This window comes from Micromys minutus, assembly GCF_963924665.1.
Source record: "Micromys minutus genome assembly, chromosome: 7".
Classification (NCBI taxonomy): Eukaryota; Metazoa; Chordata; class Mammalia; order Rodentia; family Muridae; genus Micromys; species Micromys minutus.
Genome location: NC_137976.1, coordinates 57,142,484 through 57,167,659, shown reverse-complemented (window position 1 = coordinate 57,167,659; position 25,176 = coordinate 57,142,484). Strand labels below are relative to the sequence as shown.

At 43.2% G+C, this 25,176-nt stretch overlaps 2 protein-coding genes across 2 annotated transcripts in view; one reads left to right on the top strand and one right to left on the bottom strand.

Moving 5' to 3' along the window:
* The window catches only part of SLC49A4 (solute carrier family 49 member 4), a 67,545-nt gene extending 65,583 nt beyond the window's left edge, over positions 1-1,962 (bottom strand). The window contains exon 1 of the mRNA XM_080919026.1: positions 1,337-1,962. Coding sequence (XP_080775152.1) covers positions 1,337-1,679 — 343 coding nt within the window. The 5' untranslated portion in view covers positions 1,680-1,962. The remainder of the gene's footprint in view (positions 1-1,336) is intronic.
* An 864-nt stretch (positions 1,963-2,826) lies between these two features.
* HSPBAP1 (HSPB1 associated protein 1) overlaps positions 2,827-25,176 on the top strand; it is a gene marked incomplete at its 3' end in the record, with an annotated part of 48,062 nt that continues 25,712 nt past the window's right edge. The window contains exons 1-2 of the mRNA XM_080919553.1: positions 2,827-2,947; positions 19,664-19,849. Of these exons, the coding sequence (XP_080775679.1) occupies positions 2,884-2,947; positions 19,664-19,849 (250 nt within the window). The 5' untranslated portion in view covers positions 2,827-2,883. The remainder of the gene's footprint in view (positions 2,948-19,663; positions 19,850-25,176) is intronic.

Genomic DNA, 25,176 nt, shown 5'->3' with positions numbered 1-25,176 from the left:
TCATTTTCTTTTGGATACTGCTCTTCTGTGCTTGGAACCGTCTAGCTTCCCTTGCTGAGCGCCTGTACACATGCGGATGGTGAGGGTTCTCGGTCGTCAGTTCTGTCTCTTCCGTGTGCTGGGTTACAGCAGACCATGGCAGCTCCGTGTCAACCCATACTCTGTCAACCCATACTCCACTCTTCCGTTGCTGGGAATGCTCGTGCTCACGCAGATTCCTATGCAGAAATCCTACTCCCAGCTAAGTGACTGAACTAAATAAGTGGCGGCCGATTGGGGATGAAACAAGTTGCAGATTAGAGAGACCCCAGAGAGACCCCAGGCCACTTCCCTTGCGATACTACAAAGAAAAAGAGCAGTTGTATGTACGGTGCTCAAAAGATAAGCATTCTGCTTGGCCCTTCATCTTGGACTTCCCAGTTTCCATGGGGTTTATAGATAAATTTCATTTATTTTATAGCCTTATGGCTGTTTGTCAACAGACCTATAGACTAAGACAATGTCCCAAAACGAACCCAAGAATCCATTGCATCAAAACTCATCAAAGGCTGAACAGAAACCAAGCAGTTTCTGACCATCATCCAGCTACATACCTAAGAAGTCTAAATCATGCACAACAGCCTCCCAGGGGGTTACTTATCCTTTGGAGGGATGGATAATTCAACATCTTACTCTTCCCGCTCTGGTCTTTTTCTCACCTCACAGAATCACACTGGCAATTGGGAGTGAGATGCCCGGGTCCCTAACTGAAAGGGAGGCTTCTTGCATCTGTGATCTTTATCTGAGAGTACTAAAAAGTACTGAAAAGTCACCTAGGCGGAAGCTCGCGGTTTACCTGGGGATCTACCTTCCAGAAACCCAAGTGTCAGACCTGAGTTTCCCAATAGTCATGCAGGGCTGGAGTCACCACGCCAGCTCATTACCCCCTTACATCTGGTCATTACTGGTCTCATTTCTGATCTTTCACCCTCTGCACCCCAAATCTCTTTGAATCAAAGCATGAGTCACTTTTGTCAGGTGTCAAAAACATTCACAGCAAGTGCACTGGATCGCTCTGATCTACATCATACAAAACCTTTCACGTGTGATGACTACCTAAATCTCTTCTAGTGTGCCATAAAGGGTGTAACACAAAACATCAATACTTGGAGAACATCCTCCTTATTTGTCGCTTTGGGGACAGAGGGTTCCCGAGTTCGGAATGGGATGCCAGCTACACTAGGTCACCTCACACAACCCCTAGACCAAGCCCAAGGAGGCACAGGCAGGCCCAGATCCTGGCAGACGCCGACTCCCAGAGAAGGGACACGCCCGCAGGCGTCCGGGGACCCCTTACCTCTCTTGTCCAGCAGCCACATGAACGCGAAGCAGGGCAGGAATCCTATGGGTCCCCACAGGACCAAGAGCGCGATGTCCCATCCGGAAAAGCCATAGGCCTGGCGCGCCGAGTTCTGGATGGGGCCCCAGGTGTTCCAGACCAGGCCCTGTGCGAACGCGAGGAGCGAGAAGAGCAGCAGCACCAGCCAGCGGCGCCCGTACACCCTCCCGGGGCTCGGGCCCGCCGCGGGTAGCACAGCAGCCGCCTCCCGGCCCCGGCGCGCAGCCCCCGGTGCAGGCCCAAGCCCAGGCCCCAGCAGCGGCTGCCGCTCCTCCTCCTCGCTGCTCCAACCCGAGCCCATGGCGACGCCGCCCGCCGGCCCTGCCCGACGCGTCCCGGTGGCCGCAGACCAGCCGGGAGCTGACTGGGCGGGTGGAGCGGGAGCCGGAGCCGCTCTCGTCCTCGGCCTCCCGGGTGTGTCTGCTGCGCCTGCGCCGCCCGAGCCCGAGGGGAGGAGGCGAGGCGGGGTCCACCCTGCTCGCGGGAAGCCCAGGAACGCCCCGGGGGGAGAGAAGCCTGGGACCCCACGAGTGGAAAGGGTGGAAGGTCGCGGCCGGCTAGGAGGCTGGAGCGAAGGAGGCTGAGTCAGTCACTCGCGGGTTGCTTGGAGGAAGTGCCTAAGTTTATATCACGTGCCTAATAAACAACTCGCTGACCTCGGGCCACTTATCCCAATGCTTGGTTCTATATTAGGCTTACTTTTGTTTGGATTGGGGTTCTAACTGAAGAAATTATAGAGGGCAGGACATTAAGGTTTAGGAAGGTCTCAGTATTGTATCATGAAAACCATTTGGTTTTGTGTTTTACGTTTCCAGTGGGATTATATACTAGCCAATTTTCCTTCATACCTATGTCTTTCTTTTTGTTTGCCATGCAAAAGGGTAAATAATATAGATTGTGTTAAAAGTGGAAGACTGTGACTTAGATCTATCTCTTGGTATGTATGAGGTTAACCGGATGTACACCTCTGGACCAGATAAGCTTTTGTTTGTTCAAATGCACAAATCCAGAACACTGACAGCTGCCTGTGTCCTTGAAACCTACAGTCAAGCAATTTGGCATATCTGGCTAGGCAAACTAGTCACTGGGAACGCCTTCTAGAGACACTCACTGCCTGAGGTTCATATTCCCAGGCAGCCACGAAAAACCAGCAGGGATGGGGACCAACGAGGTGGAAGAGCAGGCAAGCCAGTCCGGGGTCCCCTAAATCGCGAGTCCCACTGAGCGAAGGAAAGCCAAAGAGGAAATGGAGAACCCGACTAGAGAAGCAGGAGAAACAGAAGAGGAGCTTAGGGTGGGAGAAAGCGAAGCCACGGCCCAGCCCACGTGCTCGGTGCCTTTCAGGATCCGAAGAGCAAAACAAACTGGCGTGGCCACGCCCAGCGCCGTCACGTGACCGCGGGAGCACAGGTTCCGGCAGGGGCGGAGAATCCTTCCTGTGTGGAAGCGGCGGATCCCGGAGGCTCGGCTCACCTGGCGCTCTCTCCATCTTTGGCGCGATAACCATGGCCGCAGGCTGCGAGGGAAGCGCGCCCCGGGCCCTGGGCGAGAGAACTGTGGCGGAGGAAGGTAGGTGCGGGTCAGGGACTCCGGAGTGCCTCCGTGGTGCGGATGGGCGCAGCTCCATCCCAAGTCTCTCCCGCGGCATGTTAGGCCTAGCAGAAAATGACATTTTAGGGAATGTGGCTTCTTAACGTTGTCTCGATCAGTTTTCTGATCAAATGAAGTCTCGGTGTGCCTTTACAGGGACAAGTACCACCACTGTGGAGTAAGAAGTTCCTCTAAATACTCTAGGCTATCTGGCCTCTGAGGGAATTTTGTGGTGATTCTCTTGTCTACCTTTCGTCTTCCATGATAAAGTGCTGGGATTACAGATGTCTGAGACCATAGCTTTTTATGGAATCTCTGGGGGAGTTCGCCAGATTTGGGCACTAGGTGTTTTTACTTGACAATATATCTCCCCCAGCCCAAGTCATTCTCTTTTCTAACCAAGTTATATTCCTGGTATGTGTCCTGTATCTTATTTTAGCCTCTCTTATCCACCTTTCAACAGCAAAAGTGACACCACTTCACGTAAAATCCTTTAATAATTTGTATTGGACTCAGAGCCTAGACTAAAATCCAAGCTCCAAACCATGACCTACACAAATCTTTGATTTGGGGGTCTGTCGTGGTTTAAAAAAATAAAGAGAAGGAATATGTATGGTGGATATGTAGTCAGGTGTTGAAGGGAATGCCTTTGCACCCCGTTTTGGGGCATCCCCCTTGAGGGACCAGCCACACTAAGGTATAGTATAGAATAGACTTTATTCAGGGAGGGGAGTTGAGGGAATAGAGACAGAAGGCAGAGACAGAGAGCAGAGGAGTAGAGGCCGGCCATGAGCACGTGGAGAGAGATGGGGGAGGGGAACGGAGAGAGGGTAAGGAAGGAGCAAGAGAGAGGATGAGTCAGGCACACCTGGCTGTTGCTTGGTAACTGGGGCGGAGCCTAGACAAAATACCACCAGGGTCTATTGATGTCTCTCAGCATCTCTTTTGTTTGTTCATAATTAAATTAAAAATTTTTTAATTAGACATAAAATGTAACAGGCTTCCGTAAGGCATTCCGTAGGTTCTTGACTTTGGTCGATCCCCCTTCCATCATACTTGCCCCACCCATCTCCCAGCCTCCCCTGCACCCTTCTATCCCAGTATTCCCTTTCCTCTCTCCTTATGCCTGTTCTGTTACCCACCTTACCTCTCTCCCTTAACACCTCCTTGGGCCTTTTTATAGTTCTCTGGCTTCTGTCCATACTCCTTATACAGCACACACACACACACACACACACACACACACACACATACACACTTTGAAGTTCAGCATTTGATGCGATTTCAAATCACATCCATTTTCATAATTTTGTTTTTCATTATGACTGAATAAAAACCCACTGGGTATATATATCATATATAAGTTGGATTTTTTTGTTTGTTTCTCTAGGGTTTTTTAGATAGGATTTCTCTGTAGCCCTGGCTGTCCTGGAACTCGCTCTGTAGACCAGATTGGCCTGGAACTCACAGAGATCCACCTGCCTCTGCCTCCCGAGTGCTGAGATTAAAGGAGCACACTGCTACAGCCCAGCTTTTTTCTGTCTGGTCGTGAGTTCATGGACAGCTAGGCTGATTTCATATCCTTGCCGTTGCAAATAGAGCAGCATTGAACATGGACATTCAGCCAACTTTGTGGTAGGATACAGAGTGCAACAGGAGTGGTGCAGCAGGTCATCTGGTTCCGTTAGTGTTCTGAGAAGCCTCCATGCTGATTTCCAGGTGTTTGCCCCAGTGAGTACCACCTGTGAATAAGAGCTCCTTCCTCTTCCCACCATCCCAGCAGTTGGTGGCACCCTTTGTTTTCTTGATCGCAGCCATTTGACTGGGGTGAGATATAATCTCAGTGATTTGAATTTGCATTTCTGTAATGGCTAAGGTTATTGAATGCTTTAGAAAATATTAAAAAGCCATTTCTGATTCTTGTGAGGACTGTCCGTTCTTCAGTTCATTGGCTGAGTTTTGGCAGTGGCACGCACAGTTCTGTGGTTCTTAAGTAGTCCAGACATTAAGCCCTGGTCTGAAGCATAGCCGGGAAAGACCTTCACCCTTTCTGTAAGTTGTCTACTCTGCTAATAGTGAGACCTTACTACATCAAAACTGATCTGAAACATTCGCTGTGATTTCCACCACCACTAGATGATACAGCACTCTTAACTCTGTCAACATATTTGTCTCTAATAGTTCCTTATTTTACTAGATGTTAAGCACTTTGAGGAAATAACCTTAGATGATTTGAATGAAAATGGCCCCATGACTCATCTGTTTAAATGTTTGGTCCCAGTTGATGGAACTCTGGGAAGGAATAGAAAATGGCCTTGCTGGAGGTGTGTCACTAGGGGTAGGTTTTGAGGTTTCAAAAGCCCGTGCCATTCTCAGTCAGCACTCCTTCTTCCTGCTTGTGGACCAAAATGTAAGTTTTCAACAACTGCTACAACACTATGCTTGCCTGACTTACTGTCCTGCTTCCTGCCATGATCGATCATGGATGTGTCTTAGAGTCATCGTTTCTATGAAGAAACACCACAGCCAAGGCAACTCTAATAAAGTAAAACATTGATCAAAGGTTCAGACCTTACCATCATGGCAGCAATATGGTAGCCTGTAGGCAGACATGGTGCTGGAGGGGCCGAGAGGTCTATAATTTGCTCAGAAGACGGGGAGGAGACTCTTCCACACTGGGTGGAACTTTGAACCCTTGGAGATTTCAAAGCCTGCCTACACAGTAACATATTCCCTTCAATAAGGCCACACTCAGTAAGCTCTTTCTTTATAAGTTGCCTTAGTGATGACATCCTTAAAAACCCACGACTAAAGTTGGTTCCAGGGTAGGTCTGTGACAGACCTGACAGTACCAGGTTTGGGGGAATGTAGAAGACTTTGGGTGTCTAATCATGGCATTAGAAAGTTCGACAGAACTCATATACATTTCGTTTACCTCTGTGTGTCCAGTAGCACATATAGTATCAGACACTTAATATATATGCTGAGTGAATGAATAAGGGAATCACAGCCAGGTAAGGTATTGCATACCTGTACCCCATAACATGACAGTGGATGAGGAACTCAGGGTCATTCATGGCCACATTGCAAGTTTGAGGCCAGCCTGGATATAAACCCTCCCAAAGAAAACGAAAATGGAGCCAATGAGATAAGCAAGCAGAATGGGTAAAGTGCTTGCTCAGCACGTCTGACAACCTGAGTTTGAACCCCCCAGAACCCTTGTGTAAAGGGTTGGCCTAAGGCTGTTTGTATGCTAATGCTAAGTGCTGGCCTCCTAGATTTGTAGTCAGCACACAGCCTTTGGGACACGCCTATCCCCCAAGTTTGGTAAATAAAGATGCCAGCAGCTAATGGCTGGGGGGGGGGGAGATAGGGAGGGGGGTGTTTAGGTTTCCTGGGCTAGAGACTGAGGAGGAGCAGGGAGGGAGCCACCATGAGCTGAGCCATAAAACATGGCCATGCAGGCTGGCCAGTTGGAGCTAGCAGCAGCCCAGAGGAATAGTAAGTAATAATGTGGTTATGCATAGAAAGTGGAGTCTAACAGCATGGAAGGTAGGCAGTTGTCCAGCTATTTTGCTTCATGGAGTATATTAAAAGTATGAAGGTGGGCTGGAGAGATGGCTCAGTGGTTAAGAGCACTGACTGCTCTTCCAGAGGTCCTGAGTTCAATTCTCAGCAACCCCATGGTGGCTCACAACCATCTGTGATGGGATCCGATATTCTTGTCTGGTGTCTGAAGACAGCTACAGTGTACTCAAATAAAATAAAATAAAATAAATGATTCTTTTTTTAAAAAATATATGAAGGCTTTGTGTGTGTTTTTTTTATTTGGGAACATAAGTGATCAAAGGCAGGAAGGAACTCTGTGCCGAGATTTTTAAAATATTTTTTGCTATATCCATGTAAAACTGCCAGATGTAGGAGTAAGGGGAGAAGGATGTGAGGAATGTTGCAGAGAGGGATGATGATGGTTACCTTATGTCCAGTGACCGGACTTAAAAAAAATAAGGTAAGTTTTTGAAGAGGTTTGATTGTGGGTATAATATGATCAGATTTAAGTTATGGGCGATCACTCTGGCTGAAGATACAGGATAAATTAGAGGGAGTGGACAAGATACTTAATCCCGCTGGGCCTCAGTTTCCTCTTTTATGTGATCCACAATTATTGTGAAAATTGGAGGTAATATATATAGCTAACCTAGCCTTAGTGTCTGGCAAGAATAAGATATCTCACAATGATAGCCTTTTTTTTACTGCTAGCAGCAAGTGCTGGGTCAGCAGTGTGGTGCTTGTCTTGTTTATTGAAGGCCTCAGCTGGACCACAAACAGGGAGAGTGCTGGCTCCTTCACTGTCACTGCCTGATGTGAGGGAAAAGATTGGAGCTGTTTCTTTCCCAGCCCGAAAAACAAGGTTTCAGTTAGTGTGCAGAGTTCTGAGTACAGTGAGACGTGTTCAGCCCATTCACACTTGACCCAGGGTCCTATCATGCTGGACTCTGCAGACAGCAGAAGTCTGAGTTTCTTGTCTCATGCCAATGAAGATTAAAGACACACTGTTCTCAGAGAGTGTAAAGTAGAAGTAAGCTTTATTAGGAAAAATTACATTAAGGTGAGAAAAGGGGGGAAGTAAGAATGGGAGGGGTTTCCTAAAGAGGAAAGATCTTGAATTCCTTTGTTTTTATAGGGCTATGGCCATAACTGAACAAAGGAATGTCTATTGAGATTGGTTTGTTCTGTGACTATTGTGGGCTGAGCCCATGGAGAGCCCACACACTTCTTGCATGTCCTCTGGCCTACGTAGGGGGATGATCATGCACTGCTCACCCACTTAGGGGTGGTTGAAGCCCCTCGGTTGCCTTTGCTTTTGGCTTTGTTAGTGATCGGCCTTGACTACTAAGCTGTTACAGGTGTGTTAGATGCTGTTAACATGCTGTATTCTAAGTTGTCCTTATTCTCATGGATACCATGAAATAGCTACATTTGTTCTTCGTTAACCCCTTGTTTATGGAATGGTCTGGGGTCCCTTTTCTAAAATAGTAGGAGCTTCTTGTTAGAAGACAACCTCACTTAATTTTGTCTGTTACAGTTAGCTGCATCAGAAGCAAGAATGTAAGAAACAATAGGTTCACTACATGTTGGCTATGGGCCCTCTTTGTCTCCTCAACCTTTTAGACCCTGCCATGTTGACCTTCAATGCTTCTTTTAACCCAAGCCTTTGTCCTCACTGCAGCATATAGAGAGCCTTTCTCCTTTGCTGTTCCATTACAGTTCCTATAGCATTAGAGATATTAAGACTGTCGGGAGCAAGGTTGGGTTTTGTCTAAATAGATGGCATTTAGGTATGAACATAGGGTGTAAAAGAACATACTGAACATAAAGCTAAGTAAAAGGGGGTATTTATTTATTTTGCAGCATTCACATACCATAAAATCCATTCTTTTAAAACGCATAAAGCAGTGATTTTTAGAATGTTCCCAGGACTGTACAAACCATTCATCACTGTCATTGAAAAAAACATCCTCACATTCTCAAAAGTGCCCTGATACCATTGGCAGTTACTCCCTAGCTCCTGGTAACCTCTCATCCCCTTCTCTGTAGATCTGCCTATTCTGGACATTTCCTTTAAATGGAGTCATACAGTATGTGTGATGTTAAATGTTGTTCTCATAACACGTTTAAGGTGTCATACATGCATGTATGACTGCATATTGATTTACCACATTTTGTTTATTGGGATTAATTTTACTTTTAACAAGTTAATAACATTAACAGTACACCTATGAGCATTTGTGTATGTGTGCGTGTTTGTATGTATGTGAACATGCTTTTGGTTTTCCTAGATGTATATATCTAAAAGTAGAATTGCTAGGTCATTGATAACTCTGTTCAGCTTTTGAGAAAAACCATTGGTTTTTAATTTGAGGTTAAAAGTAGTTTTTAAAAAACCAAATAGGAACTGGAGAGATGGCACTTTGGTTAAGAGCATTGACTGCTCTTCCAGAGGTCCTGAGTTCAATTCCCAGCAACCACATGTTGGTTCACAACCATCTGTAATGGGATCTGACGCCCTCTTCTGGTGTTCCTGAAAATAGCTACAGTGTAGTCATATAAATTAAAAACAATAAATAAATATTAAAAAAAGAAATATGGACCTGCTTCACAGAGTAATGTAGCTTGTACACACATTTTTTTTCAGGTAGCTTTCAATTTAATATTAAAGGACATTTTGAATTTTCTCTTTCGAACTTTGGACTCTATTTTAAACTGTCACCTTCTCCAGACCATTCATTGAGGAAGACAAACATCTATTATAAAGTAAGCAAAATCCTTCTGTAAGAGACAGCTTTGTCTTCAATTAGACAAGGCAAGAGGGAACAGATGGTTTTCTGAGAATGCACATATTACATAGATGCAAGAAGAAAGGCAAAGGTATTCAGTGTGAAGATGAAAACAGTGGGAGCCCTACCACCATTTTTGTTTTCAGGAAACCTGTGGTACACATTATAGATGGGGTACAGTGCAGTAGAAGACAGCCTTACTTTAAAACCACTTTAAATGTTACCAACTTGGGAGAAAAAAGATGTAGGGTGTTTTTTGTGGGAGGGATTATAGTAGAAGATAAACCCACAAGGCAGGATGAAATTAATCAGGATATTCATTTGCTCATCTAGAGCTCTGGGAACTACTTGAGCCAGCTAGTTTTCTGTCAGCTTGGCAGAGCTCCAGTCACCTGAAAGGAAGAAACCTGAACTGAGGAAATACCTCCTGAAGATTCTACTGTAAGGCATTTTTCTTAATCGGTGATTGAGACGGGAGGACAACCCATTGTGGGTGATGCTATTCCTCACCTGGTGGTCCTGGGTTCTACAAGGAATCAGGCTGAGCAATACCTGGGGAGCAAGATAGTAAACAGCACTCTTCCATGACCTCTGCATCAGCTCCTTCAGTGATTGACTATGATGTGAAAGTGTAAGCCAGATTAAACCCTTTCCTTCCCAACATGCTATTGGTCATGGTGTTTCATCTCAGCAATAGTAACCCTAGCTAAGATACTACTACAACCGTGCTTCCTGGAGAAGTTTAGTACAGTTTGGACATGGGGATGAGTGGAAAAGTGGAAGTGAAAAGACTAAAGAGCCCAAAGTCTACAGAGCAGAGACTGATTTAAGGGAGTGGAGGCAGTGAGGAATGCTAGAGAAGGAGGAAACTGTCGGTTCAGAGAAGAACAGAATGAAAACATAAATGTTGAAGTGGTCGGGAGGGGAGTCATGAGGTTCAGGCTCCTCAGAAACAAAAGCACCACAGAAATGAGGATGTGGAGAAGGTTTAGGGGCTCTGAGAGTAACATTTAGAAGGGTTACTCGAAGTTAGTGGTAGTTAGAACACAGCTGAATGGGTAAGATGGCCCATTGCAGGAAAGGCCAGTGAGGTAGCAAGAAACTGGAACTGGCCCCTTGTTTGAGACTGTTTCTGGTTATGCTTGATGGAGTGTTTTTTCAGATGGCTTATAAATCTGACCACTTTGAACACTTTGGGCATCAGGACGGCTTCCTCCACTCAGCTGCTGCAGTAGTGCTGTTAGCATGGATGTGCATGCTTCGAGGTCTTACTGCTGACCATCTTTTAAAAAAAAAAAAAGCAAGGCAAATAACTAGTTTAGTTGTAGAAATGTAATCAGAGGCATCTGGAGTCAGATCAAAATATTTTGGGAGAGATTTTAAAGATGCTATAAAACATTTGGAAGAGCATTAGTATTTGAGATTCCATTCTTTCTAGTGTGTCAGCCTGATTTAAAATGCAGATTTACTTTTCCATATTTTAGGTTTAAAAGCAGTATTCTTTTTTTAATTTGTGAGTTTGGGTTTCTTGGGCTCAAGTATGTGTGTGCAATGTACACGTGTGTACATGTATATACATATGTTTACATCTGTGTGGATGTACAACTGTGTGCATGCTGGCATGAGGTATAAGTAAGTCTAAGAATGCTGGCTGGCTTCTTCCTCCATGAATCTCTACTATTGACAAGACAGTTTCTAGTTGAACCCAGAGCTTGCTGTTGGAGCTACTCGGGTTAGCCAGATAACTAGGCAGATTCCCTGGGCTGGGATGCCTTATGTGGCTTCTGGGGATCTGAACTCTGGTCCTCACACTTGCATGGCAAACACTTTACCTGCTGAACCATCTCCCTAGCCTTTATGTGGCAATCTTTGAGATGGTGACAAAGTGTCTGGGTCAGCTGGGGAGAAGTTCTAAATGTAACATTGGAAGAATCCTGTAGTCACCCCAAGCTTGGCAGTGATGTGGTTAAATTGTAACTGCCTCAGCATTAAAATGTGGTGTTTCCTCAGTAACAAAAGACCACCTTGAGTCCTTGAATTCCCAAGATCTTTTTGTTGTTGCTGTTGTTTGAGACAGGATCTTTCTGTGTATGTAGTCTTGGCTGACCTGGAATTGACAGAGATCTGCTTGCTTCTGCCTCCTTAGTGCTGGGATTAAAGTGTGCACCTTCACACCTAGCTACCTACTGAAGCATCATGTTACCTTTTTAGGAGAACTTTCTTAGTTTGTATGGACATTTCAAAGTAATTTGCCCCAGGATTCCAAGAACTCTTAGTCATTTCAGCTTAGCCTGCTGAGTACTAGGGTTCCAGGCCAGTGTCTGTAGTGCAGTCAGCCCTGACTCCTCCTTTGTCAGATGTCATTCTATCAGCTGTTTAGACCTGGCTTGAATGATACTTGCTATTTGTCGTAATAACTCTCGTTCTAATGGTTTTAAGTTTTACACACATGTAATAGCTGTCAGTTGAATGAGACGTCAGTATATGTGTAGATTTCAGAAATCTCCCCATGCCAGGGTTTTTTTTTTGTTGTCCTGTTTTGTTTTGTTTAAATTCTATTGTATTGCATTGGGGATTTTTATATTGTAACTTTTACTTATGACAGCTTCTGCACAATTATTATTTATAATTTTTTCATTTATATTTTCTAATGTGAGACTCATTTTTTAACTTCAGGAACTTTGTTATATTTTATTAGTATTTGGAAGATCTAGTAAATTGTTCTTTATTCTCATCTTATTCTTAATTTTAGATACAAATCTAAGTCAGATATTAATCACTAAATCCAGATCACTAGGAAATTCAGAGAAATTAGGTTTTAAGGTTTTAACTTAAGCTAAGCATGATTTTTTTTTTAATTTAGTGAAAATGGCGGGTCACTCACTTATGTTTCAACTGTTCCTAAAGAATTAATAATAGTAACCAGACTGCCACAGATAGACTAGTTATGCTGGCTTTCTTTCTTTGTTGTTGTTTTATTGAATATGCTGTGTTTGAAGGAAGAATAGATTATTGTGCAACATCGGGATCAGTATTCATTTCTTCCCAGCAGTTTCTAAACCATCTAATTAGAAATCTCTGCTTGCAAGTTTGGACCTAAATACATTTAATCTTCAAAGGCTGTTGAGGGTGTTTCAGAATCTTTACAACTCTTTGTGAGTGTTCCTGGAATATAATGACTGGGTATATCCCCCGGCTATTTAATTAATAGGATGTGCTCTTACTGTCTTCTCTTATGGAAATCTTGAGACTTAAACTTGCTAGTTTAATGGTCCAGTTCATTGTTGATTAAACTATCAGAAGCCAAATGAGTTTTATAACCAATTGAAATACTGTGATATATACAGTTTTCTATTATGGTAACCATCTGAATGCTTTTCTTTCTTTCTTTTTTACACACATTTAGTAGCACTTTTCATTCACTTGGCAAAATTTGGTTTGGTGGACCTTGATTAAATCATCTCTGGGGTATCCAAGACTTTTAGATCATAGCAGTAAAGACATTGTAAAAGAATCCAATGTGTAAATTTCTTTTATGCATTCAGTCAAAACAGTGTTCATGTGTTAGTAATGTCTGAGTATGTATTTGTAGAAGGGTGTATCATCCCACTGTCAGAACTGTCTGTGGGGTGCATTCAAAACTGTGATTTATTGGTTCTGGTTTAAGAGGAGAGTAAGTCAGTCCCTACCCTGGAAGCAGCAGTACATTTGCCTGTCAGCATTCTGGAAGTGTGATGTTCAAAGGTTGAATGTTTTGCCACGTTAGAAGTGAAAAATGGTACTCAAGTCAGAACACCTAGGACTTGTAGGGTCAGCACTACAAAGGGAGGAGGAGGGTGTGTCCTCCAGTTATGAACTATTAATAACAACAAAGTCTTGACTTTTTATAAAGGCTTACTGTCATGAAAATAGAAATTTGCTGGTGAAGTAGCACAAAGGTGAGCATCTTGCGCTCTTATGCCAAACTTCGCAGTTTCCTTTTCAGGCAGAATAGGTGCAGGAGAGGAGGGAGGATAAGACCAATTGCTGACTCAGAAACTAGCACACCTATGCAATACATATATAATAGGAACACGTGTGTATATTCACACACTCAGGTATAAATCTTTGTCCACCCCTGTCTGCCAAGGACTCTGGGAATTTTTTAACCTTTGCTCCTCAAACATGGTTCTGTTGTTAAGGAATAAGAGGGAGTGGGGATAAGCACAGGGACGGGTTCCATAACCAGTACCGAAAAGGGAAGTTAAACCATCAGAAAGAGGAGAATGGGTGCTATGGGGTAGGCAGACAGCTAGTAATCTCTACTGCAGGCATAACATGTCCCCTGTGTTTCTGCAGACATTCCTGTCTCGCCCAAAATATGTATGGATTAATACCTGTGAATTGATCTTTCAGATCATATACTCTGATGAAGTGAATGGAGCCAATTCAAGCCAGGTTTAAAATATATATATGTATTGGGAAGCTGCTCTTTGGTGGCTGAGTTCACTGGCCCCAAGGAATGAAGCCAGGAAAGTTGCCTCCTTTCCCCCGGAAGTGAGAGGGGAGAGTAGAGAAGAGAGAAAGGAGAAGCTTGTGAACAGGGGGAAAGAAGAGCTTTGGGGGAGCTGGGTGCTGGATTACCTGCAGAAGAGCCTGAAGTCAGGGTGTGTCAGGTAGGGACTGAGGGATTCTGGGAGAATCTGGAGGCCAGGTCTTCATTGGTATGTAAATTACACTCCTGGGTCCCTTTGGCCTAATCTTTCACCCACATCTCTGTTTTAAAATAGCCTTTGGTATTTAATATTGCCCCCGCTGTACTGTACCCTCGTTGACACCTTTTGGTGTTGAGAACTTTGCATTTCTCTCTTGGCTTTTGTAATGACTGTGAGTCAGCCCCACTCTCCTGAATCAGCTCTTTTATAATGTTCTACATGTTTTTATTTTTAGTATATATACAATATGCCATGTGGCTGTCATAGATGATCCATACTTTTAGCTGCTGTAGTGTGGATTTAATTAATTTGCATGCTATTATATATGCATATATATGGAGCATATTTATTAGAGTGATTTCTGTAGTGTGAGTTATTTGAATTACTAAGATATGGATGGTTCTTTGAGACTTTGGCTTCATTTCTCCAATTGTCTCCCAAAGCAGTTCTAATTTACACGTATGAGTGTAAGTATAATGTTTCTTTTTTGTCATTCCTGCTTGAGAAGGGTCTCTGTGCAGCCCTGGATGGCCTGGAACTCAGAGATCACCTGCATCTGTCTCCTGAGTGGTAGGACTTCCTTTTTTGAATGTTTAGCACTGGCCCCAGGGTCTCTCTCATGCACAGAAAGCAGGCGGCCCTGATAGGCACCCAGCTCTGTCATACTTTTTCTATTGTAGGGATCAAAATATGCCACTTTGACGTGTTTTTTGTTTAGGGTTAAAGGCATTTGGAAAACAGCAAGTACAAGAAAAGTCCTTGACTTTCTCTTTCTAAAATCAAGAAGTCAGATTACCACTGGAAAGGTGTTTTCCTGTACCAAGGGAAAGGAAGGAAGAAGGGAACCATTCTTAAAAACAGGAGATGGCAGTCAACAGTGGAAAAACTGGATGAGCAGACTTGTTACATCACTGTCTTCGGTGATTGTCTGAGCCCAGACGATCTAGTCATGCTTCACAGCCCGCTTCTCTTTCCTGCCTGCTGTAAACATCACACTCTAAGTCCTGTGGATCTCCATTTTCCTATGAGGGCTCGTAGGTACATGCAAAAGTTACTGAATAAAGTCTGAGTGCTTTCTCATGTTACTTATCTTGTATCATTTCTAACCAGAGACATACAAGGTAGAAGAGAAGTTTTCACCTTCTTTTTGATAGTCTATCAAAACTTTAAAAGTATATTATCCTTCTTGTTATTATTAGTGGTGTGTGTGTATGTGTGTGTGTGTGTGTGTAGCCACCAAAGGAGGATGTGTTTTGCTTACAGTTTGTCTGTCTTGGTCCTTCAAGACAAGTGAGATAGCTCACTGATTCTGGACCTAGCCTACCATACACATGCACACTTGGCCAAACGTAGCTTTTCACATGGGTGCTGGGATCTGAGCTCAAGTCCTCATGCTAATGCATCAGGGACTCTTACTAAGCCATCTGCCCAGCGCTTTAAAACATGTGACTCTCCTATGCTCAAACACAGGGACTCCAGGCACTCTGATCTGATTTGTAAAGTCATTATACCAAACACTGATAGGCCAGTGTGAATTAGGACTTTTTGTCAGAAGCAGCTGTGGGAGGGTCCTTTTGATTTAGTCAGAGAAAATCCTAAAATCAAAGGTAGGCAAGGAGCTAAGTGCAGTACCCTTACTCTTGGCCAGCCTGGATTCCAGAGGCTTGTGACCTGATTTTTTGAATATAGAGTCGTGTAGATCTAGGCTCAAAAATCCTGAGTTCACTGATCTGTACTTCCAAAGCCAGAGATTTGTGCTCTAAACCTTGAGAAGTAGGGACTTACCACTCTAGTCTTTTGGTCCTAAATGCTCAAGTCAGATGCCTATTACTGGAGGCTCTGAGCATTCAGGGACTCAGCACTGGGCAATCTTAGCAGCTCTAAGCTTTGGGCATCTACTCTCTCAGCCCATAGCTCTGGACAACTCATTAGATACTACAGCCTCCTTTAAGCTGCAGGCTAAGCTGAGGGCTTATGGCATTGGGAGGCTTGAAGACTTGACCTCATAACCAGTCTCTAGTCACCTTCTGGCTGCAGCTGCGACTGGATGCCTAGGGCTAAACTCTGTTTCGTCTGCTCATGGTGTTGTCCACTCATGTCACTGGGCACCAAAATACCATTTAGAAGAGGATTTGATTGAGACCTGATGTTGCAGCTTGAAACAGTCTTAATGCAGGAGGGATACTTCTCAGACTGACCTGCTAAGTCTGAAACCAGCCTGCTTTTGTAGCCAGAAGTGACTGGCTTGTGTACAACTTCTAGGTGCACCAGTCATAAGTCTTACATATGTACTATGGATTGAGTTTCTAGAAAGAAGAGCCACACCTCTGCTTGTACAAGATGGAGTTGGGAAGATAGCTCAGTGGATAAAGGGCTTCCTGTGCAGGCATGAAAACAGTTCGCATGTTCGGAACACACAGGGCAGGGCAGTCTGTAATTCCAGCACTCGGGGTAGAGGCAGAGCCAGGGCAAGCTGCTGGCTAGACCAACAGGTCAGTGGGCCGTGGGTGCCATTGAGAGGCCCTCCCTCTATAAATTAGGTAGAGAGATAACAGTAAAGACACCTAGCACCAACCTCAAGCTTCCACATGTACATACACATTTGTACTTGTGTACCGAACACACACAAACATGTATGTACGCTATATACATATATACACCAAAAGGAAAAATAAACTATACATAAAATGTCTGAAGTGATGTAAAAATGTTGCAGACCAGAACCAAATTACCCTGGGCTATTTTTAATCGCTTTGAAAACCATTCATTGTCCACCCCCTGTGTCTCACCTAATATTCGTGTGATTGCCAAAACCTTTACAATGTATTCTCAGCAAAGCACTAACTCCTAGTCCTCTGAAGCTAAGAATGTTAGATAATAAATAAAACACACAGCAGAATTTGCCTTGCTTCGCTGTGCCCTGACTACCTGTGATTCCCACCTCTGCAGTTGGTTAATGCCTTGGTATATGGCCTTCTTTGTTCTGTAACTGATAAACCACCATGTGACCGCCTGTACTGTGGAACATGGTGATTGGGGTGGACTGAATCTGCTGCTGATTGACTTTTTTTTTTAACTCTTTTTCTCACTTTGAATAGAGAAGTGTGCTTTTGTATGGGTGGATCACATTATCCACACATGCCACAAGTTTACTTCCAAGTCACTGGGAAGGCCCTTCCCTCCTATCCTGAGTGAGACTTGCTGAAGGATAGGTGTGACCATCTATAGTTGAAGGCTTGTCATGGCTGAAGTCCTGTGGGCCTAGGATGGGTATGTCTATATAGCTGTTCTGCCATTGGTGGCTAAAGTGCCTTGCAACTGGAATGGAGTATTCTTGAAGTCGCTGGGATGTATTTGTGTGGCCTCCCTGTCATGGAGATAATCTAGCTGTAGCCCCCCCAGGGGTCTGTTACATTGATAGACAGCACCTCTTTAAGGTAACTGAATACAAATGAAGGGTCTTAATAAAGCTTTGTTCATTTCAAACATAGGATGTTGCCTATGATAAAGACCTAACTTGAAAGAACTTTCTCAGTATTTCCACCCCCATCCACCTGCCCTTGAGGGCAAATAGATCCCTCAGGTCTGTGTATGTAAAGTTACAACGAAAAGAAATGAAACAAATCAGAAATAGTCAACTGAATAAAGACAGAAATGTATTCCTGGTCCCAGCTCATCCACCTTTCCTCCAAACACCCACACGGATCTCATCCCATGCAAAGGTGAAGGTTCTTAGGTGCCACCTGCTGAGGGCTGTGAGCCTATTCATATCACCAAGGGCTTAAAGACAGATTCCCGAGTGTGGGCAAGGTTTGCATTGTCTTTAAAAATGAGTCTTACAGGAGGATCTCTGTGACCCCCTGGGCCAGCCTTGTCTTTACAGTGAAAGCTCCAGTGAGAACTGTGTTGAGAGACCCTGTCTAAAAAAGAAAGAAAAGGGAAAAAGAGCCTTCTGTTGGGACAGACACACATTACACATACACACATAAGTTCTGTGAGTCTTCCCAAGTCCTCTCTCTTTATTAGCCTGGAAAGTTGGGTAGCAAAGGAGTTGGGATTCCTCATGAGAGATTCTGAGAATCACAGATACATGTCTGAGTATTAGAGTTAATATGGAAAGCTGTCTTAAGTGTCTATACTAGAATGTCTCTAACTAGAAAATTCCCTGCTGGGCCAGTAGCTCTTTGATGGAATGATTATCCACATGTAAAAGGCCCTGGGAAAGAGCTGGACAGAGATATGAAAGGAGAGAGGGAAAGAGGAGACAGAAGGTTAAGTAGATAAGAGGGAGGGGGGCTTAAATTGAGAAAAATGCCTCCCTAAGATGTAGCTGTAAGGCATTTCTTAATTAGTGATAGTTGTGGGTGGTGCCATCTCTTGGCTGGTAGTCCTGTGTTATAGAAAAAAGCAGGCTAAGTAAACCATAATGAGCAAACCAGTAAGCAGCATCCTTCCATGGCCTCTGTATTAGCTCCTGCCTCCAGGTTCCTGCCCAGCTTGAGTTCCTGTCCTGACTTTCTTCAAGAATGAATAGTGCCATGGGCGAGTAAGCCAAATTAACTCCCCAACTTGCTTTTTGTCATGGTGTTCTGTTGCAGCAATAATAACCCTAGCTCAGACAGACAGACAAATGGATGGATCTCTGTCTAAACAGATGGAGAGGGAAGATAGATAGGATAAATGAAACAGTAATGTACTATTCTTTCTAAAATTCTATAATTTTGAGACAAAGTTTTGCATAGCCCAGGCTGGCTTCAAACTCTTTGTACCCAAGAATGGCCTTGAGCTTGCTTCTATTCCCGGAATGCTAGGGTTGTAATCGAGGACCCCCGAACGTTTGGTGGGCGATAGAATGAAATGCATGGCAGGCACTGTTCCAGTTGAGCTACATCTACAACCCAGACTCTGGGGTCTGAGCACTCAGAACATCATAGTCTGTGTCTCCTCACTGTTCACAGGTGCATTGAAAGCGAGGCTGAGCATGGATTGCTGTTTTACCAGTTTTACAGGTTCTCAATACATAACTCAGGCTGGCCTCATACTCTAGGTTCTCTTGCCTCAGCTCCCAAATGCTGGGATTAGAATCATGTGCCACCATACCAGCTGTATCCCTTATTTTAGAAACTGTAATAACAGTCAGTGCCTACCTTCCTGACTGACTGCTCTAGCTCAGTTGTCTTGCCCGTTTGGGTTAAAGCATGTCATTTAACAAGTACAATCACTGATGAATCCAGAAACTCTGGCTGTATATAAGTGTTACGTTCCAAACATGTCACTGTTTCTAAATTATAACAGTTAGAAAACTTTTTTTAAAAATTAAAACTGTACTATTAGCATTGAAAATTTTTACCAACCTTAAATTGTAATAGGAAAAAAAATCCCTTGAAGAATTATGCTAGTGGGTGTGGCGCCTCACACCTGCAATCCAAGTATTTGCAAGGCTGAAGCAGAGGATCTCTGAATTCCAAGCCAGCCTGAACTGTCTCAAAAAAAAAAAAAAGTTAAGAATTCAGGCCTTTGAGGCCAAGTATTTCTCTTAAGTGTGCAGGTGCCTGGAGAGATTTGCCAGACCAGAAACAGCTATTCTCTCACCGTAAAACAGGACATAACAACACTCTTCTCTGCCCATTGTTGTCTCATGCTCCGTGCTTCTCTCTCCCTAGGTGAACGTGTCAAGCCTTTCACGCCGGAGAAAGCAAAAGAGATTATAATGTCTTTACAGCAGCCTGCAATCTTCTGTAACATGGTGTTTGATTGGCCATCACGACATTGGACTGTGAAACACCTCTCTAAGATCTTGGAGGGCAAGCAGATACGATTCAGGATGGGCCTGAGACGCACAGGCACAGGTAATCTTCCCGGCAGCCCCACCTCTGTAGCACCCCAAAGTGCTCAGCAGCGTTCACCCCATCTCGGCAGTCCTTTGTGTCTAATCCTCTTCCGCCACCTATGTACAGATAGGAATCCTTACAAGAAAGTGTGGGAAAATAGTTTGACCTCATGAAGGGTTTTTTCCCCCTTTATCAAACAGTGGGTTTGAACACCTACACAAAATGCAAATCTGTTCATTCATGCATTCAACTTGTTGCTAGACATTGTTTTGGCTGATTGAGCGTGGTAGACAATATCTATGTTAATGAGCTGCTGCTTGTGCCCCTTTCCATGTAGGACTAGCAGTACTGTAGTAATCCAGAACTGCAGTGTAGAACTCTGTGCTAGTCCCTTCTCTCGTGAGTCACCAGAACACATTCCCACATGTATGTCACTTAGTCTTGCTTATAATCTTAAGTCTTACTTTATAGTCTGCTTAGCCTTTCTTGTACTACATAGGTATGAAATGTATGTATGTGTTTCTGTGTGAGCAAGACAACATAAAACTCTGCTCCCGCCTGTGAAAACAAACCCACAAGGCCTCACTGTGTTGTCTAGGCTGGTCTCTGCCTCTTTTTGCTGCCATCCTGCATACCTGGTACACATGCACAGGCTGCGCTGTACCATGTTTGCTTTTATTTATTTTTTTTTATTGTTGTTGCTTTTGCTTTTCTTAGTATTAATAGATGATTTTTAAAAGGCTTATTTGCCTTTTTTTTCCTGAACACTTTGAAAATTAAATTTTGACATTTTTTTACCCTGTTACCAGACAAAGTGATTATCATTATCTCTAAAATGCCGTTATTATAAAAGAGAGACATGGTATGTTTCTACTCTAAAGCTGTTCATAACTACCCTGCTCTCTAACTGGCATTTCAGAATGGGTAACCTGGTCTTGTAGAACGTCAGTCTGCATTGTACAAAAGTAGTTTATGCAGACCTATTAATAGCCTAAAAGGAGCTAGAACATTTCCCAGTTTCCCTTTCAGCAGCTCCAAGCGCCTTTCTCTCACCTTGACCTTGTAGGATAAAACCTGCAATTTGCTTTTGGTGTCTAGAGCCATTTTGGACTCCGGAGATAGACAGAACAGAATTACTGTAGTTTGGCGTCTCATTCTAACCACAGACTTGATTGTTTGGGTATTTTTAAATGAAATGCTAGACCAGTGCAATAACTTAAAACCAGCCTATATGTTTTTCTTTTTGATTTTGAAACAAATCTACTACTGAAGTTTCTATTACTGACTTGAAGAGAAATACAAATTGTATTTCTCACACTCTGCTTAGACTCCAGACACCACAGCACTGCTGGTAGCTAGCATTCATTTGCTGAGAGTGACTTACCTGAATTCTCTGGCTTAATCTGCTTACTTTCTTCCTAGGGTGATAGGACTGTTTTTGCAGATGAGTCACAGTAATTTGACTTTTTCAAGTTAATACTTAACTCTAAAAGAAGCTTTTACAAAGCCTCTCTGCAGTCAGGGGAAAAAATCACTCTGAGTATTTAGTAAAAGTAGCATAGTCTTTTTTTAAACAATTGAAATAAAGCTCTCATAGCATACAATGTAGCAGTTAGCCATTTGAAAGCATCTAATCAAATGTGGTTAACATTTTCACAGGCTGTATAGCCCACTTTCTAATTTCAGAATGTGTTTATTATCCCATAAGGAAGGCCAGTGCCCCAGCAATACCAGCCTACTTCTGTCTGTCTAATGTATCCATTCAGGATATCATAATAACACATGGATCTTGTTTCTTTCATATAGCATGTTTTTAAGGCTCATCCATAGAGAAATATAAATTGAATATCTCCAAGTCTGAAATGCTTTAGAATCTGAGTTTTAAGCACCAGCACAATGCTACCCCTGGAAAATTCCATACCTAATCTCATAAAGCAAAATGTATAACCTTTAAGCCTAAAATTGTATAATATTACCTTTTGCCTATGTTACTCAAAGGAAGATACGAAGTAGAGATGAATTTGATAGTAGCCTTGGGTTCAGTCCATAAATTTGCTTCTTCTATATTTGCAGATATTCTAAAATCCAGAAAAATATGAAATAAAAAGCAAGCCACTTCTGATCCCAGGCATTTCAGATAAGGGGTTCCGTGTTGGTGTGTATCGGCGCTTCATTTACGTGTGTCCTGTTGGCTGATCGGTGGATGGCAATGCAAGGGTTTCTCTGCACTTTGTTACTATTAGGATAAGGCTCCTGTGGACATTTGTGAAGTGGAAACTTGTTTTTTGGGAAATTAGTTACATCAAATAATGTTTTGCTAGACCACATGGGTGAAAGGATGTCTTGCTAAGGCAAACACATGAAAAAGACTGTTTTCCTGAAGCAGACACAGGTGAAAGGACAGGCACTAAGCTCTGGTTTGGTTTGCTCCACCTCACTGCTCTTTGCATGTATTGGTTCGCCTTACATAGTGTTGTAAAGCTCCACTTGTGGTAGTGCCGCCATTGAGAGAAACTCACTCAAGAATTGCTCATGAGGTTCCTGTGGCATCTTGCCACTTTTGTGACCTTGCCTCAGGATGGTTGGCAAGCCTTGTGGTTTCTTCAGGATTGAACTATAAGGCTGCCTGTTGTCTGTTTGCCTAGAGGACTGGTCTGCAGCTGCTGAGTCATATTTGGTGTTTGCTATGGGACTGAACTACTGCTCACAAAAATCAAGCTTGCCACCAAAAACTACTGCTGAGCAAGTCCACTTCCCCCATATCCTAATAACTTTCTTTTTCCACTACCTCTGCTGGGGGGTGGGCTAGAGAAGTTAAACCCTTATTAAAAGTAAGTTGCAAAAAAACATGCCTACATATTTTGGTGTGGATTTGGAGTAGAACTGTTTTCCTTCCTCATGAATTTGTAGAGCTAGCAGAAAACACACACATACAAATGCTATGCTTCTTAACCTTCATTGAACTGCATTCCATATGGCCTTAGCATTTTGCATGCCCACCAGCTATGTGGGAAGGTTCCAGTTTTCCCACCTCCTTGCCAACACTTCTCAATTGTATCCATGTTGGTTCGTGTGAGGACATACTCCATTATGGTTCTGATTGGCCTTGTTCTTTGACTAAGAAGATCTGGTGTCTTTTTGTGGATGTGCTAGCCAATAACATATATATAACTTTTTTTTTTGCTTGATTTCTTAATGGAAGCTTTAGTTGTTGATTTGACAGAGCTATTTATATATCCTGGAGATTAGGATTGTGCGCGTGTGAACACACACACACACATTGAGCATAGGATTATGGTATAAGAGAGCTATTCAACTTTTGACTTGCTATGTGACTTTGAGCAGGTCAATTAACTTTTCTGTATGTTAGAAATATTTTCAAAACTAAATGATTTCATCCTGTATAGTATTATATTCCTTTACTCCCAACACTTAGAAGATAGATCTCTGTGAGTTCAAGGCCAGCCTGGTCTATATAGTGAGTTCTAAGCCAGCTAGAGCTACATTGTTGAGACCCTGTTTCAGGACAAAATAAATTCATATGCACAAAACATTTAGGATAGTGCCTACATAGTAAGTATTCAACAAATATCACTTAGCATGCAAATAATTTCAAAATGAAAAGTATGGTTTCTTTAATATTTAAAAAAAAAAAAAACAATTGGAAAGGGCCACAGAAAGTTAAGGATACCATGTTTGGTTGTTGTTGCTGTTTGGTTTTTTAGATTTCTTGAGAGGAGCCTCACTGCAGCTCTGGCTGTACTGGAGCTCACTCTGAGGACAGACTGGCCTTGAACTCACTTCTGCCTTCTGATTGCTGTGGTTACAGCTGTGTACCACTCTTCCTGTCTGCCTCCTTCAGCAAATCCTGCAGATGTGAACCTGTGTTTTTTTAATAAACTTTTATTGATTGCTTGATTGATTTTTTTTTTTTTTTTTTTTGGTACGGGTGTTTTGTCTTTGTGTAGATCTGTGTACCATGTGTGTGCCTGGTACCCATGGGGACCAGAAGGTGACACCAAATAAATCCCCTGGAATTGGAGTCACAGATCTTTGTGAGCTGCCATGTGGGTGCTGAGAATCATCCCCAGCTTGCCTGGAAGGGCAAAGTGCTCTCAACCACCGAGCATCTGTCCATCCCCACCTGTTTGCATTTAACAGGCTGTGTTTAGAAATTAAAGTTGTATTGATTTTTCACTGCTTTATTTTTCTCTCAACATATTCAGAGGAACATCCTATGTGACTTTTAAATGGCTCCATTTTATGGCAATATCATACTTTGTTCCTGTTGGCTATGTACACATGGGTTGTGGATGTGACTAGTTGCTTTACACTTGAGTGTTTAGTCGGCACTGAACAGGGGAAAGGCAGGGATTCTAAACTGCTTGTGAGCTTCAAACATAAACTTGCTCAGGTATGTGATTATTACCTACCTAGGATAGATTCCTAGGAGGAGGTCACCAGGTCCAAGGGTGTTCAAATTATCAGCAGCACTCACCAGAGACCTGAGTCACTCTGGGGTCTTGTGACAACCACCTGCTGCTCAGTCTCCTATGGCAGTCACCCTTCAGACTTATCCCCGGCCATTCCTGACTGACATTTCCTCCCCCTAAGATCTTCCTGCTGTAAGGGCAAGGGCCTCATGTCATCCTGGGCTCAGCATCTAGTAACAATCTTACATTTGTGGATTGACAAAGTGAAAGGCTTTGACTCACAGGTTGGCAGAGATGGCTTTTATACGTCTGTGTATTTCAAAACTAAACAAGTTTATCTTTTAGAAAATCTAGTAGGTAAAAGGGGTGGTATCTCATTACTATAATTTTTTTTTTTTTGAAACAGGTTTTTCTTTGTAGCCCTGGCTGTCCTGGAAACCAGGCTGGCCTTAAACTCACAGAGATCCGCCTCCTCCTGCACCCTGAGTGCTGTGACTAAAGACGTGGACCTCTATCGTCTTGGGTGTTTTATTTACTTTTCAAGACAATTCTTTATACTGCGAATGTTTCCCCGTTTGTTATTGTTCACATCTGCTTTGCTACAGACATACTTTTTTTATAATCAAATCAGCTAGTGCTCTACATTCTCGTTTGATTCATTTTAGAAATTTCTTCTCTAAAAACAGACTACTCTGATACTTTCCTGTAACAGTTTAATGATGGCATTTGCTGCAGTTTTCTTTCAGATAACACAGTTGGGAAGTATAGCTCCAGCCTCAGTTACAGGATGGTCATCTTAAACTGTGGTGGCTTTGGCAGTGTCCTTTGGTGTGTCTGTGTTCTTATGTCTTCTCACATCAGTTTTGAGGGCACATCTTAAGTTGTAGCTTTGGGACTAGTAGAACGATTTGA